The sequence below is a fragment of the Manacus candei genome, unplaced genomic scaffold (assembly GCF_025592945.1).
Source record: "Manacus candei isolate 608988 ecotype Guabito, Panama unplaced genomic scaffold, ASM2559294v1 h1tg000002l, whole genome shotgun sequence".
Lineage (NCBI taxonomy): Eukaryota > Metazoa > Chordata > Aves > Passeriformes > Pipridae > Manacus > Manacus candei.
In genome coordinates, this window is record NW_026138050.1 from 69310 (window position 1) to 83599 (window position 14290).

General features: G+C 40.6%; 1 protein-coding gene across 4 annotated transcripts; it reads right to left on the reverse strand.

The window, feature by feature from the left end:
* Positions 1-1087: 1087 nt before the first annotated feature.
* On the reverse strand, positions 1088-14075 carry UBE2I (ubiquitin conjugating enzyme E2 I). 4 transcript variants are annotated; one of them, XM_051791705.1, is made up of 7 exons: positions 13852-14069; positions 10113-10191; positions 9794-9877; positions 6485-6557; positions 4717-4826; positions 4465-4544; positions 1088-1744 (listed from the first exon to the last, which is right to left on the reverse strand). In XM_051791705.1, the coding sequence occupies exons 2-7, from the start codon at positions 10176-10178 to the stop codon at positions 1681-1683; spliced, it is 477 nt and encodes a 158-aa protein (XP_051647665.1). In that variant the 5' UTR covers positions 10179-10191; positions 13852-14069; the 3' UTR covers positions 1088-1680. The 4 variants fall into 4 exon arrangements, with proteins under 4 accessions (XP_051647665.1, XP_051647477.1, XP_051647570.1 ...); XM_051791517.1 differs by lacking the exon at positions 13852-14069 and adding an exon at positions 13630-13715; XM_051791610.1 differs by lacking the exon at positions 1088-1744 and adding an exon at positions 2789-2994 and having other exon boundaries at positions 13852-14075.
* Positions 14076-14290: the final 215 nt, after the last annotated feature.

Sequence of the window (14290 nt, forward strand, 5' to 3'; positions counted from 1 at the left end):
CTCCTCTTAACCCTCTCCCGCTAGAGACTAAATGCCAGCCCTGTTGGAGCTAGAGCTGAGAATAACAGCAGCACTTTGAGTGGTACAAATATTCAATCTGCCTTTTAAAAAAAAAATTAAAAAAAGAAGCACAAGTAAATTAATTCAGCAGGGAAACTTTGATTCAGTTTCTGAACAACTCACTGTCCCACCCATACGAAGTCTTTTCCAAATGAGCTGTTTCAGCAAGGGTTTCTAGATAGTGACAAAGCAATCCTACAAAATTTTTAAAGGACTGAAAATAATGAGGGTGTTAGCAATTCTAATTTAGGAATACTTTTATATTATAAAGCCATAGTAATCAAATGCAGACAAGCAAAACAGATCTGAGAACTGAGCTGTAAAACACTTAGATTAAGTCTTGAGCAATAGCCATTTTTTAATAACAAAAGCCTTGAAGAAGCTATAGCTCAAATGGAACAAAGCTTTTAACAATTAATTTGTTTTGCAGAATGATTTTGACTAAAAAATACAATTAAAAAAGGCAGTGAAAGTTTAATAGAGGGCATATCAGCTTGACATACATGAAAATAACTTACATAATTTAACTGATTTCCTTTACAGAAGGAAACTGTCATTGCATAGGTCACGTCCTTGTCCTAAAAGCTATATACATTGACATATGGAATAAGGCACAGAATTATTTGATAAACAAAACCATTTAAAGTCTCCAGTTTCTGTAGGTCTCCTTAAACTCCTTGGACGGCTTCTATTATTGTTCGTATCAGTCTAATGCTTATGCTAACGTGGTCACACCAGTTTGCTGATCCCATGATGATGCACAGTAAGCAACTGGTCTCCAGTGAGTCAGAATTCTGTGTGCTGCCTAAAGGAACTGATCAGAGGTGACTTGCTGCAGATACCACACAGTGAAGGGCCACATTCGTGTTGGGGGTTGGGGCAGGGAAAACAAATGAAGACACCATCTAAACAAAAGGTAAGTGCAGCATGACAGGCCTTAAAGATAGGACTTGCACTGAATTGTGTTCAGAGCCACTTAAATGGCAATATTTCAATCATTTTAATGAAGATAAATGAAACAAAGCCCTTTATATAAACAGTTTATTTACTCTAAACAGCAACACAGACAGAATGCCATATAAACACAAAGGAAGTGACGCAGAATAAGGATGCTGGCTAACTTTGGATCTCGGAGGCTCTTAAGCAATAACAACCTAGTTTCTGAAAGATAGAAAAAAACAAATTCAGGGAGGGAAGGGGGTGCAGGGCATGATTTTTTTCATACAGCCAGCTAGAGGCTAAATACAGTTCTAACATTTTAAAGCATGCCTGCATCAGATAGCAAAGTAACTAGAGATACTAGTGAATTTATAGAAGTATAAAAGTTTATAATTTTACAGCAGTTGAAATACTGACATCAATATTAAAATAAAAGCAAGTTTTACATAACAATCAAAAATACAAAAGACTGAAGGAAGAGACCCTGTATGAAAAAACTGGGGGCAATTCAGCAAATTTAGAACTGTATACAAGTGGCGAATATGGAAAATGGCACACATACAACCCCCTCCCCTAAGTGGATATTAATTGTACATAGCAACATTAGATTTTGCAAAAGTTTTGTAAACAAGTTCGTGCCAAACCAATCCCTTCCTTTTTAAGATGCTGCATGACAAATGCTTATGATGGTGCAAACTTCTTGGCTTGTGCTCGAACCCTCTTTTCATATTCCACTCTGTTTTGGCTGAAAAGAGAAAAGGTAAATTACAGCTGGAGAAATTGTTAGTTTCATATTGAGGAGAAACAGAAGAATAAGTCTTTGCTGAAGGCAAAACCATCAGATAGGAATTCACTGAACACTACAATAGATTAAAGGCTTTTCTAGACCATTACTTTAATAATTTACTTTGGATAGAAGATTGGTACTGTTCACCTCATCACTTCTCAAACATCACCCTGTTGTCAAATGACGGCACTATTTGACTTCGTACTATACCTGCTTCTGCAAACAGGTTTGTGCCTGCTCTTTCTCAAGGCCAGATGTATCTCATGTGCAAACATTCTCATTCATCTCAACTTAAGTTTTCCACTCCTCACTCATGTTAAGACATGAGGTCATTAACAACAAATTCCTAACAGCACAAAGTCATTGATGAGAGCAGTTCACTGACAGTTGGTGGACTTCAAGTGATTTTAAAGTATCATCTTTACTGCTGTGGAGAGAGAATGGAACTACCCTTTAAGAAATGGGAAAATAATAACGGTGTGGTAATTTCAGCCTGAAAACTCTGCGGACCTTGACTCACAGCTTTGGATTAGGATCCTAATCTTCAGCTGGAAAAAAAAGCTAGCTCAACATAGTTCACTAAGTGTACCATACTTGCAACAGGATTGATTAAACAAGCAAGTACTACTTGAGGGAACTATGCCCAGTCATTAAGCCTCAGACTCAAGATGTAAAAGGGCGAGTTCTTTGTTTTCTATTCTTGGGCCAACAAGGAATGGTAATAGCTCAGCAGAGCATCCATTTACATTCAGTCGTCCATTTTGTATTAGCTGTCAGTCAGGAGCTGAACAAAAATTCATTCCCATTACTCTTGTGCCAAAGGTAGTTTACAGTGACTAGATTTTGCGGACAGCTTTGCAGGAAATTTAACTTACTTTCAGCTATGAAAGTTTGCTGCAGTGAAAACAAAAAAAAGGCAGCAAATAATATCCTCAGAACTTGATAAGGGGGTTTGGTCAGATCCAATGGGCCATTACCAGCAAACAGACTGAAGGTATTCAATACATATTTACAAACTTTATTTTTTTTTTCTATAAGTTATATTGCATTGTCATACAAGAACACAGAGTAGCTGTTAAGTCTCACACCCACAGAATCCACCCAGAAGGATGCCTTCCCTAGTAGACCCCGCATGGCTGCAGCAGAGGGGGAAGCAGGTGAGCACATCAGGAGTGTGAAAGTTACAGAACGACAGTACCAAAGCAATCCTGAGAATGAGAACAAGTATTCTCATCTTAAATACAAAGTTTAGTCTTGTAAAATTAGAAACTTGACTTAAAGACATCTATTTAAACAATGCTGCATCTTCCCCAGAATTGATCAACTATGCCACATTACAGATGCATGCACAACCCTGCTCTGTGTACAAGCTACTCACTAAGTAGTAAGAGAGACACTCTCAGACTGCAAAATTATAGGAACCCACCTAAAATACTATGCATGTCCAAGAGACATGAAGAAAGATAAATGGAAGACTGTATATACTTGAAGCAACAAAGATCATGTACTAGTTTAATCTCAATAGATTCCCCCCCCCCCCAAGGACTTAAAGCAGAAACAAGACTAGCCAAGACTCCCATACATGCGTGTGAGAGGTGATTAAAAAAATACATGTTATACATGTATAACAGTATATTATTCCTGCCCAATATTCCCTCAGAGTGGCTTTTTGATGAGGCCTGCCTCATCATTCCTGGCTCCCAAAGGTGTTCCCTGCAACTCTGGCCACTTAACTGTCCTCTGTATGCACTTGGCTCCATCAAGTCTTCAGTAAGTATTTAAAAAAATAACATTCGGTGAAGCCTTTAATTAAATGCAAGCCACACTACCCATCCCTATGTTTCCTTTTCACTAGGATCCTATAAAAAGACATTTTTGACACAGCTTGCATGTGCAGTCTCATACAATGCTATTTTTCACACTTGGCAATCTCACGGAGGTCTCCTCTGTCCAGAACGGTAATTCTACGTTTCTATCCTGGTCATTATTTCAGTAGCTGTCAGTGCCAAAAAAGCATTCGTTTACACTGTTTTGCTCCCCTAAAGATTATAGAACAACCATCCACTTTTAAAGGTTGGAAAGTTATTAAGCTTTTTTTTAAAAAAAGTTCTTTTTAGCTCACAAATTATCACCTTTCTCAACAAATGCAAACTTCATTCAGCTAAAGCTACAGCTGTTCTGTACTTTCTAATCCCTTTTGGGAAATGTAATTTTCACAAAACACCCTGTTTCCTACAGCACTCACAGCTCTCCTTTATCTTCAGGCACAAGAGCTTTCAGGTACCCACTTCTGGAGAGAAGTTACTCCTGGACTGACAAATGTTTCTTGTCACCTAATTCAGTCTCATGACACCATTATGCCTCATTACTACTACTCAGCCTTTAGGGGAAAGGATTCTGTGTTGGGTTAGAACCAGGATGAGAATCATAATCTAACTGAAGGAGTCTTCACACTTTATTGCTGGTGTGTTGCTATTAAAAGCTCCACTAGGCCTGGTTACCATAAGGTTACCATTTTGTTCAAGGTTAGCACAGTCTAGGCATCTCCACAGGATATAGTCATGAAGGTAAGAAAATTCCCCTGATCATTCCTAAAAACATTTCCACGTTATGCTCCTAAGTAACAGAGAGCTGTATGCAATATGACAGCTTTCAAGCTAATACACAAAGATACTTACCAGTAAATTGTGTAAGCCTCTGCTTGAGCTGGGTCTTGAATATTTGGTTCATTTAGAAGTTCTTGTATTCCTAACAAGATCTGTGGAAAAAGGAGTAGAAGTAACATAGGCATAGATATTACTGAAAGATATTCACTGAATAACCCATAGAAATCAACTACAGAAACACAGAGTGAACATCTTCCATTCACATCAGATAAGCAGACAACGCAAATAAAAGGGCAAAGAATAAGTGTAAGTACAACTAATGACCTGTTTAATTGTGATTGCGGGTCGCCAGTCCTTATCCTCCTCTAAGATGGAGAGACACACGGTGCCTGAAGGATACACATTTGGGTGGAATAATGGTGGTTCAAATTTACCTGATAAAGAAGAGAGAATTATTTCCATGCAGTGCTAAGACGAAGATCAGAGAGCTGGCTTAGATCAGTGGGGGAAAACAAAACCCCAACCCCCCCAAACCGACACTGGCAAAAGACACCCCCATGCCTCCAAAAAAAACCCCCCCACAGATTTCTGCAGCTATTAATGTCAGGGGTTTTTTTGGCTCAGCCTGCACCTAAGCAGGAACTCCAACACATCTGTGGTATCAATCCAGGCAATCTAAGATAATAATTTTGACCAGTCATCTTCTGGTTTAAGAATGGAAACTGACAAAATAATTCAGAGTAGCTTTGTGATAACGACTTATTAAAACCAGTTCTGCCTTTTCAGCCTCACATACTACTATATAAAGGAAAGATATGGCCCTTCACTCATCTTTTCTCTTCTTACTTTAAAACTGGAACTTTCATGCAAGAAAGACTTAAGTTTCTAGCATTTCTTTCAGTTTCACTTTTCCTATGTATTATCAAGATGCACTGAACAAGAGGAACCAAGTTTAAGTTACAAGACTGACTTAAGGCTTGTGCAGCTTTCCTTCTGCCACTCAATCTATATTCTGGCATTTCTTTTAATCTTTACAGGACTTAAATGCGACAGCCACCATCTTGAGTAAAGCAATAAACACTTCTTTAGCAATATATGAAATATCTGCATGTTAGTGCAGTTTTCTTATCTAACATCACAAGTATTCACATGCCATAACAATCTTGCTGCTCAGTAAAGTTCAGTGGTACCTCAGAAGCTGCACTGGCAAGGAGTCTTACCAGTCACATATACATCTTATGTTCAGGCATGACAATTCATTTAACAGTTTCAGGATGTGACAACTGGTATTTCTCAAGATAATAACATTAAATATTGTCTAGTTAAAAGGGATGTTTTCCCCTGTGCCACATGTATTTAGGTGGTAACAATCAAAACGAGTAGCCAAGACAACTGATAGAGCTAAAATATGCAAATGTGATGACAGATGAACTGCTGTCAAAAAAGCCCTTTGTAATCACTGTCATTGCTTTGAGATGGCAGCCAATTCAAGAACCATGAAACTACGCAAGGCAATAGATGTTTTCAGGTTTCTACAGGACGAAAGTTTTGAGACTGTGTAAGGAAAATTCAATTCCAAAACTTAATATGGAAATTAGGTATCTGAAGATCTGTTACGCACAGTAGCAGAAAAAGAGCAGATTCATGGTTTAGAGCAAGCTGATTATAAGGTTCAAGTTATTGGACCTTCTTTTTCACTAAGTTCTTGTCTTCTGAGTTCTTAGCTGAGAAGACCAAGTTAGCAGTGAGAATACGCAAAGGGATTTGGCCTGAGCATCCCTACCTACCAGCTTCCAAGGAGTGCTGATCATGTAATGAACACTTCAAGCAATGCTTGTGTCAAACTCTGAGGGAACCCACACAGCAATCTCCCTCTCCTCCCAATTTTGTTATATTGAGCACTTAACTGATTTCATCACAACTTTTTTAATGTAAAGTGGTGTGTAGAGGGGGAAAGCAGTGTGACTTAAAAAAACCAAAAAAAACAAACAAACCCCACAAAGCTGTAAGAAAGTAATAACCATTTGTAGAATCTCGTGTATTAGTTCAACACTTCTCTAATAAACCCATGGTTTTCAGTAATTTTACTTACATTTTGGGGGTGAAGAAGGATAGTCATCCTTGAAAAGCATCCGTAGTTTAAATAAGCCTCCTTCCCATGGTGTCTATAAAAAGTTAAGGTAAAGTTTAGGTTACAGCAAGGAAAAGTCAAGCTTGTGGAAAGCAGCTTACCAAAAATACCATTTCTCAGGCAAAGCACAAGACATTTTTCTGCTACACAGCAGAAAAGAGCTGTCCTACACTGCAGCACCCCGTCTACACCGAGGAGAGTTATCCGACTTCTACTACGTAAGAAACTGAAGTGGAAAAGCAGGGGTTTCTTTCTTCATTACAGCCACTAAGTGTTGCTGAGTCATCAGCAAGAGTCAGGATCATCGCCAGTAATTCCATATAAAAGTAAAATTTTCATAGTACATAAGAACAGAATACTTCCGAAGTTTTACGTGATATACACGTGCAATGAAGAAGGGGCTGCTGTACCCCACTTAAGTCTGAGAAGATGGGATATGGATACACCCTTAAGCACATGGGTGTAAATGGCTTCTATTGTGCCTTATGAGAATGTGGCAAATAAACCCACAAATGAACAAAAATGTGGACGGCACTGTAGTATTGCTACAGTTACATGAGGTTCACTAGTCTAAACTAGCCCTGTCTACATTTGGTAGCATGGAGTCTCAGATTCCAGTTTTTTGTAAAATAGAAATTCTAAGAAGCTCTTTATCCCTATCCAAAACCAAGAAGAGCACTCATAGGAGCAGTTCCCATGGCACAGAGCAAACCAAGCAGGACTGTAGTAATCAAAAGGGTCACATAAACAAGAAAAAACATCTAGCAATAGACAAAAAGGCTGTCTCAAATATACAAAACACATAAACAAGGAAAAAAACCCATCTTCTGACAAACTGAGTTCTGGTAAGAAGTTTAAAAATACAGAAAATATTATTACAGATGTAAAATTCAGACCACTTCTCTGTAACTTGCCCTTGCTATGTAAACACTGCAATGGAAGTGCATGTTGAGTTCATCCACTAAAACAACTGGAGTAAAGATGGTCTCACATCTTACGAGCAAAAAGTGATCAAATCTTATCCTCACGGGCAGACAGATATGTTTGAAGTCTACCTTAGGAGGAAATTCCTAATTCTTTCTTATCTGAAATACATGGTTTTTAGCTGAAAGAAGAAAAAAACCAAAACACCAAAACAGAACACCCCAAAAATCCACAGGGAAAAAAACAAAACCACTCCATTGTAATTGGTAATCATTATGCAAAGCCTCAAGCTAAAATAGCAAAAAAGCCATACTAGGAAATAATAAGATAACAACATTTTCAAAAGTGAATGAGTTTGATAACATTTGTTATAGTGTATTTAGGCAACTTGATCTAAACTGCTGTAGTCAGTTGTCAACAACTAGAAAAATCTATTCTCCATACCTTGTCAGAGGAGTCCCTCTTTAGAAAACAGGAGCTTTTTGACAAAATAAACTTTACCTGTTTTGTTTGCTTTCAGTCTTAGGGGAAGACAAATAGCTTTTAATAATTTCTTCAAGTAGGAGGACAAGAACAGTCAACAAAGTTTTTACTATCTTTCTGATAGAGCAACACACTTTATGGGTGAAAGAGAGTGGACACTCAAAGGCCTCACTAAGATAGCAGTGTGACAGCAGTGGCACCTAGACCACACTGCATTACAGGACTAGTTGCAGATGTCCTTTGAGTCAAATTCTAGGTAGTTCACAAGTGATTTGATGTCAAAAAAAAGTGAATGGAGATATCCAACCCAGGACTAACACCACTTCTATTTTTGATCTGGCTGCAAGTAAGCATTTTAGTAATTTCAACTATTCATCTCAGGGGAAGCAGCAGCAGCACAGCATAAAGGCAATAGCCAACTGCTGGGTCTCGTAGAGATGAGCAAGTCATGCTGCTGCTTGTTAGAGACAGCATTTTTACTTGAGTAAAAACACTTTTTTTTTTAATAGTAGAAATCATATCAGCATAACTGATCTTTTCCTGGCGTGACACATTTTCTAGTAAGCAAGAAGCTGCCTCTAAGGTCTTGCTTGTTCCATTTTGTGGTTTACAAAACTTCAAAGCAGCAGCATGAAGATTTGGTATGGCATGAAAATTTTACGTATTTAAAAGTGACATCTTGATAAGGTACATAAATTATACGGGATAATCTTGCTTTAGCAGAACACAAGGGGATGAGTTTTTCCTTACACTGTTAAATTATTTGTAGCCGCTTCTTTAAGAACTAACTTGAGCTGTGCAGACAACTACTAAAACTAAGCTGTAACTGTAACAGCAATGCCACATTCAGCATTAAACTGAGGCAACAATACAGAACCTGCAGGTTTTGCCTACACAGTGTCTTCTCAGAAGCTAAGAAACAAGATAATAAGGGAATTCAAACAAGTTTGCAAAAGGCAGTAGAACAGGGAAGGCAAAAAAGTCCAATGTCCAATGCAAAACACTGAAGACCCAAAGAATTAAAACCACCAACTAATTAACAGTAGTATCTCAGAAGAAACAACTGCATCCAATGAATTCAAGAATAATATCTACATACTAAATAACATCTTGAAAAATAGAAAAATGATTCTGCTTATAATGACAGTGTAAAAAAAAAAAAAAAAATCAAAGAAGTTTCACACATTAATGATTATTTTCCCTAGAAAGCTTGCATTTGTCCTATCCTCCAGAACCAGATCAAGCCGATAAAAATTAGCAGTTCTGATAGCTACAGACTTTTTCCTTTCCCTTGTTATTTTAAGGTAAGGGACAGAATCACAAGTGAAATCAGATAAAAAGAAACATTATTAGAGAGCTCTATCTTCTTTCCCCAATACAAAAAAGAAAGTTCCATAAAATGGAAGGCAATGAGATTCCATGTAGATAACACAAATTGTTTTCCATGAAATCCAAAAAGATAAAAATGGTGCACTTCTCTGAAGGATCTCACTATTAACCAGCAGAGGCAGTTAACCCAGCAGAGGCAACATTTTGGTAGTAATTCTTTCAACCTTTAGGGCTTAAAGCAACATTTAGTAAGAACTGAAATCACAAAAAACCCTGACATGAAGCAGAAGACAATCTCCAGTTTGTTCAATGCAACATTCTTACACACTCCTCTGAAAACTTTTATTCTTAAGGTGGTCAGGTTGAACAGGCTCATGGTGTATTTTGTTCAATACTCTCACCCCACTGCATTTGGATTTTAAAGTAGCAGCAGGATCTAGGCATTTTTATTAAACTAAATGCAATTTGTATTCTCTATTGTTGGTGTAATGCATGAGCAGATTTAGAAGAAGTTAGGAGAATAGTAAGTCTTACCCCTTTCTTTCCTGGAATAGCACACTCCCAGTTCATTAGATTCATTGTGCCATCTGGATTTTTTGTAGGTACTGCTACAAATCCCTGAATTAAGGCAAAAAGCAAAAGGGTGAGGATTTTAGAAGATGTACTTAAAATACTTCATGACATATTTTATCTTTACACAGAGTTACTTCTTTTTGCACTACATAGTTTTTAAGCAGCTTTTTTTTTATTAAAAAAATTTAATTTTAAAGAAATCCCATCAAGGTAAAGAAAAATCATCACCAGAACACCAAAACAGCTGCAGAGTCAGAAATTTGGCAGTTCTCATACTTACAAATGGATGATCTTTCCTCCAGGCTTTTCTCTCCTGTGCAAGTCTGCTAAGAGCTATGCCAGACATATTCAGAGTCCCTCTAAAACAAAAGTAATTGCTTTTAGTATAAACTTTTACTTACAGTGTAAACAACACATTATATTACTTGTCAATAAGCCCTGCTCACTTAGGAATTATTTTGGCCTCTGATTTTCAGTTCTGTAACTGTTTAAACTGAAGACACGTTTTTGCACAGCATGCAGAATTTAACATCAGGAATAACATCAAGTTTGCCCATGTCATCAAGTTCTTAGTTACTGGACTTGACCTACAAAATTCTATCCTTACCTTATTGCTTTATATTTGAACTACATCTCAGAAGCAACTTTGACAGCAGCTTGACAACACAAACTCTGTTAGCAATGGAAAGAGTGCTCAGACTTCCTACTTGTGCAACTGATAAACATGTCTCTATTTCCTTCCTACACCACATAAGGAATGGTTTTCCTCTGCGGGCAAACACCTGTACTTCTCCCATTTCTGGCAAATGGGAATAAGAAATGTTACTTTTAGGGTAAATTCCTTTTGAAAGCCGGTATTCCACACAAAAGCAACACAGGCACAGAACTTAGCAAAGTCACATCGCTTTTGCAGTGATGCCACTATACAACTTCTAGACAACAGCAGGAACAGACAGCAATACAGAACTGAGCTAAGGAAGAACCAGTGGCTCATTCCACAAGACAGGTTTTCAATTCCAGTATCAACTGAACGATATCTCCGCACCTTCACTGCCTCAGTAACAGCCAAGCATGGCGACCAAGGCTGCAGAAGAAACATGCAGAGCACAGGTCACTGCTGCATGACACAGAGCAGTTCCAGACACGATGGCTGCACAAGTGGTGCTTTCAAATACAGGGGAGGATTCTCCATTTACTCAGAACAGTCCTTGAAGCAAGAGTTTATTTTTCATTGTCAAATTATCTAAACTCAGGGTTTCATTAGCTACATGGTCAAAATAAACACCAATGAAGGTTTTTAATCCTCCTCCCAGCTGCACTTCTACCCATCCTAAGAGCTGATAATTGGCAGTGGGAGAAGTCCAACTCCACATGTAGCTCACAAGCCTTTATGACAGCCAGGAGAGTAGCAGTTTTACTGTTCTCTTACTGTTAGAACACTTAACCACCTCACAGAATTAAGGAAAGTAGTATTACCACTCTATTGAAACAAACACTAGTTAAGCATTATGCAAAATTTTACAATCTCTCAACATGTAGATTACTTATAAGAGTATTGCAGTCTACAATTACTATATCAATTGTAGCTCTTTAAAAGCACCAGATTAAGCATTTTATGCAGTTCCTGGACAATGGATATTTCAAATCCCTTCTTCCAGCCTTTTTTTTTTCACCTTCAAACCAGCAACTAAATTAACGTGAGATAAAGCTTTTTAAAAGGGACCATTAACACTCAGTGAACATACACATACAAAAATCCTATATTGTTCAATTTTTCCTCTAGAATTCCCAACACACGCACCTGTATCTGAATCATGTCAGAAGATTTGCAGGACTTAGTCAACACAAACTGTACACAACTTTGGGTTTTAGTCTGTTCACACACAGGAGATATGGAGCCACTGAAAAAGGTACCAGTGGAACAAAAAAAACCCTCTCCCTTAACCAAATTATACATGGAGTCATTTTAAATATGCTGTGAGCCCACACACCTGCAACAGATGTAAACGAACTACTGCCTGTACAGCAAGATTTCAGTTGCGCTGTTGGTATCTGGTGGTCCAGTAATACCAACCTTCCCATCATAGTTTGAGGAAACTATTTTTTGCTTATAAACCATCCAAATTTTCTCAGTTTAGTAAATCAGCTACCTTTTCTGCCAAAAAGACACATTACAGGATGCTTTCAAATACGTGAATTCCATTTCCTGTGGCTAATAGCCAATTAATTACATGTACCCCAAGGGAAATGCCAGTTTCTCACAGGGCACATTAACAGTGTATGTCCTACAGTACATGGCCAATCAAATAACTTTTCAAGACAAACCCCTCAGTTTTCAGGCCATGTATCCTGCTTTTGTTATGCACTATACTGTGCCCTAGTACATTAAAGATTTGCTTATGTTCTACAAATATCTTTTCAAACCTTGAGGCATTTTACTTAGTTCAGCACTGATAGACTACATCCAAAGTTTCAGTGTGTGTGAGAGACAACAGGCTTCATGTGTATGGTTCCCACAGGCTTCAGTCATACTGACATGGGCAGACAAGCACCTAAAACCTCATCACAGTTTACTAGAAAATAGAGATTAGACAGAGAAGACTGAAACCCTGTTTCAAAAATTAAGATTCCATTAGGTAAGCATCCCCTCAAAAGCAATCTGTTAACAAATTGCCAATATTTACTCTCTATATCCCCATCTATTTATGTGTCACATCACTGGAAATAATTTCACACCAGAGGAAGTCTATCAACCCTACCTTGTACATGCCAGACAAGTCTAAGAGACCAGTTTTCACATTTTATTTGAGTTTAATCCCCCAAACACACCCTGCCATTAAGAGGTAGCAGTGTCCCCTATCAATTCAGAAAGTTAATTGAAACTTCCAAATTTACTCAGTTGCTTATCCCTGCTTCTGTTACTGCCTATTTTGGAAAAAGGACAAAACAAAACCAATACACTCATCATAGGTGCAAACTTTTGTGTTCCATTACAGAACGTCTTCCCCATCTACATCCTCTTATGGAACAACCTCCGGCCATGCACAAAATGCAATTCTTGAAAAGAACCATTCCCGTGCCACAGAAAAGTCTCTAAATACATCAAAACCACGCTCTTTAAATTTCAAGAATTTCCAATAGATCTTATTAATTCTAAATCCCAAAACGTTCAGATTACCAGCCTCACATTTTTACTTCGCAGGTTAAATACCGACATAGGAACAAATTATTATGGGAGTCATGGCTGGGCTTCGCGAACGAAGATTTGGGACAGGTCTCTACCCACGTTTTGCTCCCAAACTGTACAGACTTTTATTTTTCAGAAAGGTGGAGAAAGCCACGGGCTGAGGTTTAATCAAAGCCAACTCTGGACTGGGATAAAAAGTCTCCTCTGCCTGCAGCAAGAAAAAGGCAGAAGAGGCCAAGCGGCGACCGGAGCCGCACGGAGAACAACAGAAGATGCCGCGCGGCGACGGGCTCGGTGCTGGACGGCCCGAGGCCTGCACGGGACACCCCGGGCCCGCCCGCCGATGCCGGGCGAGTGCCCGGTGGGGCGGGCCCGGTTCGCGCAGGCCCGGTGGTTCCCGGCCCTCCTGGGCGACCTCCTCCACCGAGACCCGCGGGCGGGCAGCGCTGCGCTCCGGGCCCGGCCTCAGGGCAGGAGCCGCCGGGCCCGCACGCCCGTGGCCGCCGGGCCCGGCCCGGCCCGCCGCGGGCAGGAGCCGTCGGCCCTGCCTGCACCCGCCCCGCTCCCGGCCCCGCTCCCGTTCTCAGCCCCGCTCCCGGCCGGGCCTCACCGAGAGCCGCCGCCGCCGCCGCCGCCGCCGCCGCCGCCGCGCGTGTCCCGGATCGAGGCCGCGCGAGTGACCCGGATGTTCCCGCTCCCCCCCCCCCCTTTTGTCTCCACGCCGGAGTTTCCCTCCCTCTCGCCCGGGAGCGGAGTGTGACAGTACTATTATGTCCCTCGGCCCGACCCGTCCGCGCCGCGCACCGCCCGCCACTCGCCACGCTTTACGCACCCTCGCGACACAGGACCCAGAGGTGCCCGGACGATGCCTGAGCACAAAGCGCCGGCAGGAATCCAAGCGGGGCTCTCCCAAGACCGATCCCTCTTCACGCCCCTGGCTCTCGCCAGTCCCGATCGAAAACCGAAGCAACCTTCACCTCCTACGCAGCGGAACCCGCCCGCACTCTGAAAACGCCCCGTCCCACAGCGGGCGGGAGCGCGCGGTCTGGCCGAGCCCCGCCCACTGAGCCCAGCCGAGCATCTGATTGGAGTATGGGCCCTTGCCCTGGTGATGGGCAGGCGGCGCGGCCTATGGGAGGGCACGGGGCGGGTTCCGGCCGCGCGCTGGATACGTGATGCTCGTGCGGGGTTTGGGTCTCTTCGGGTTTTGGAGGGTTTTTAGAGGGTGGTTGTTTGGTTTCGGTTTCCAAGAACGCATTTTTAGTGGCAGA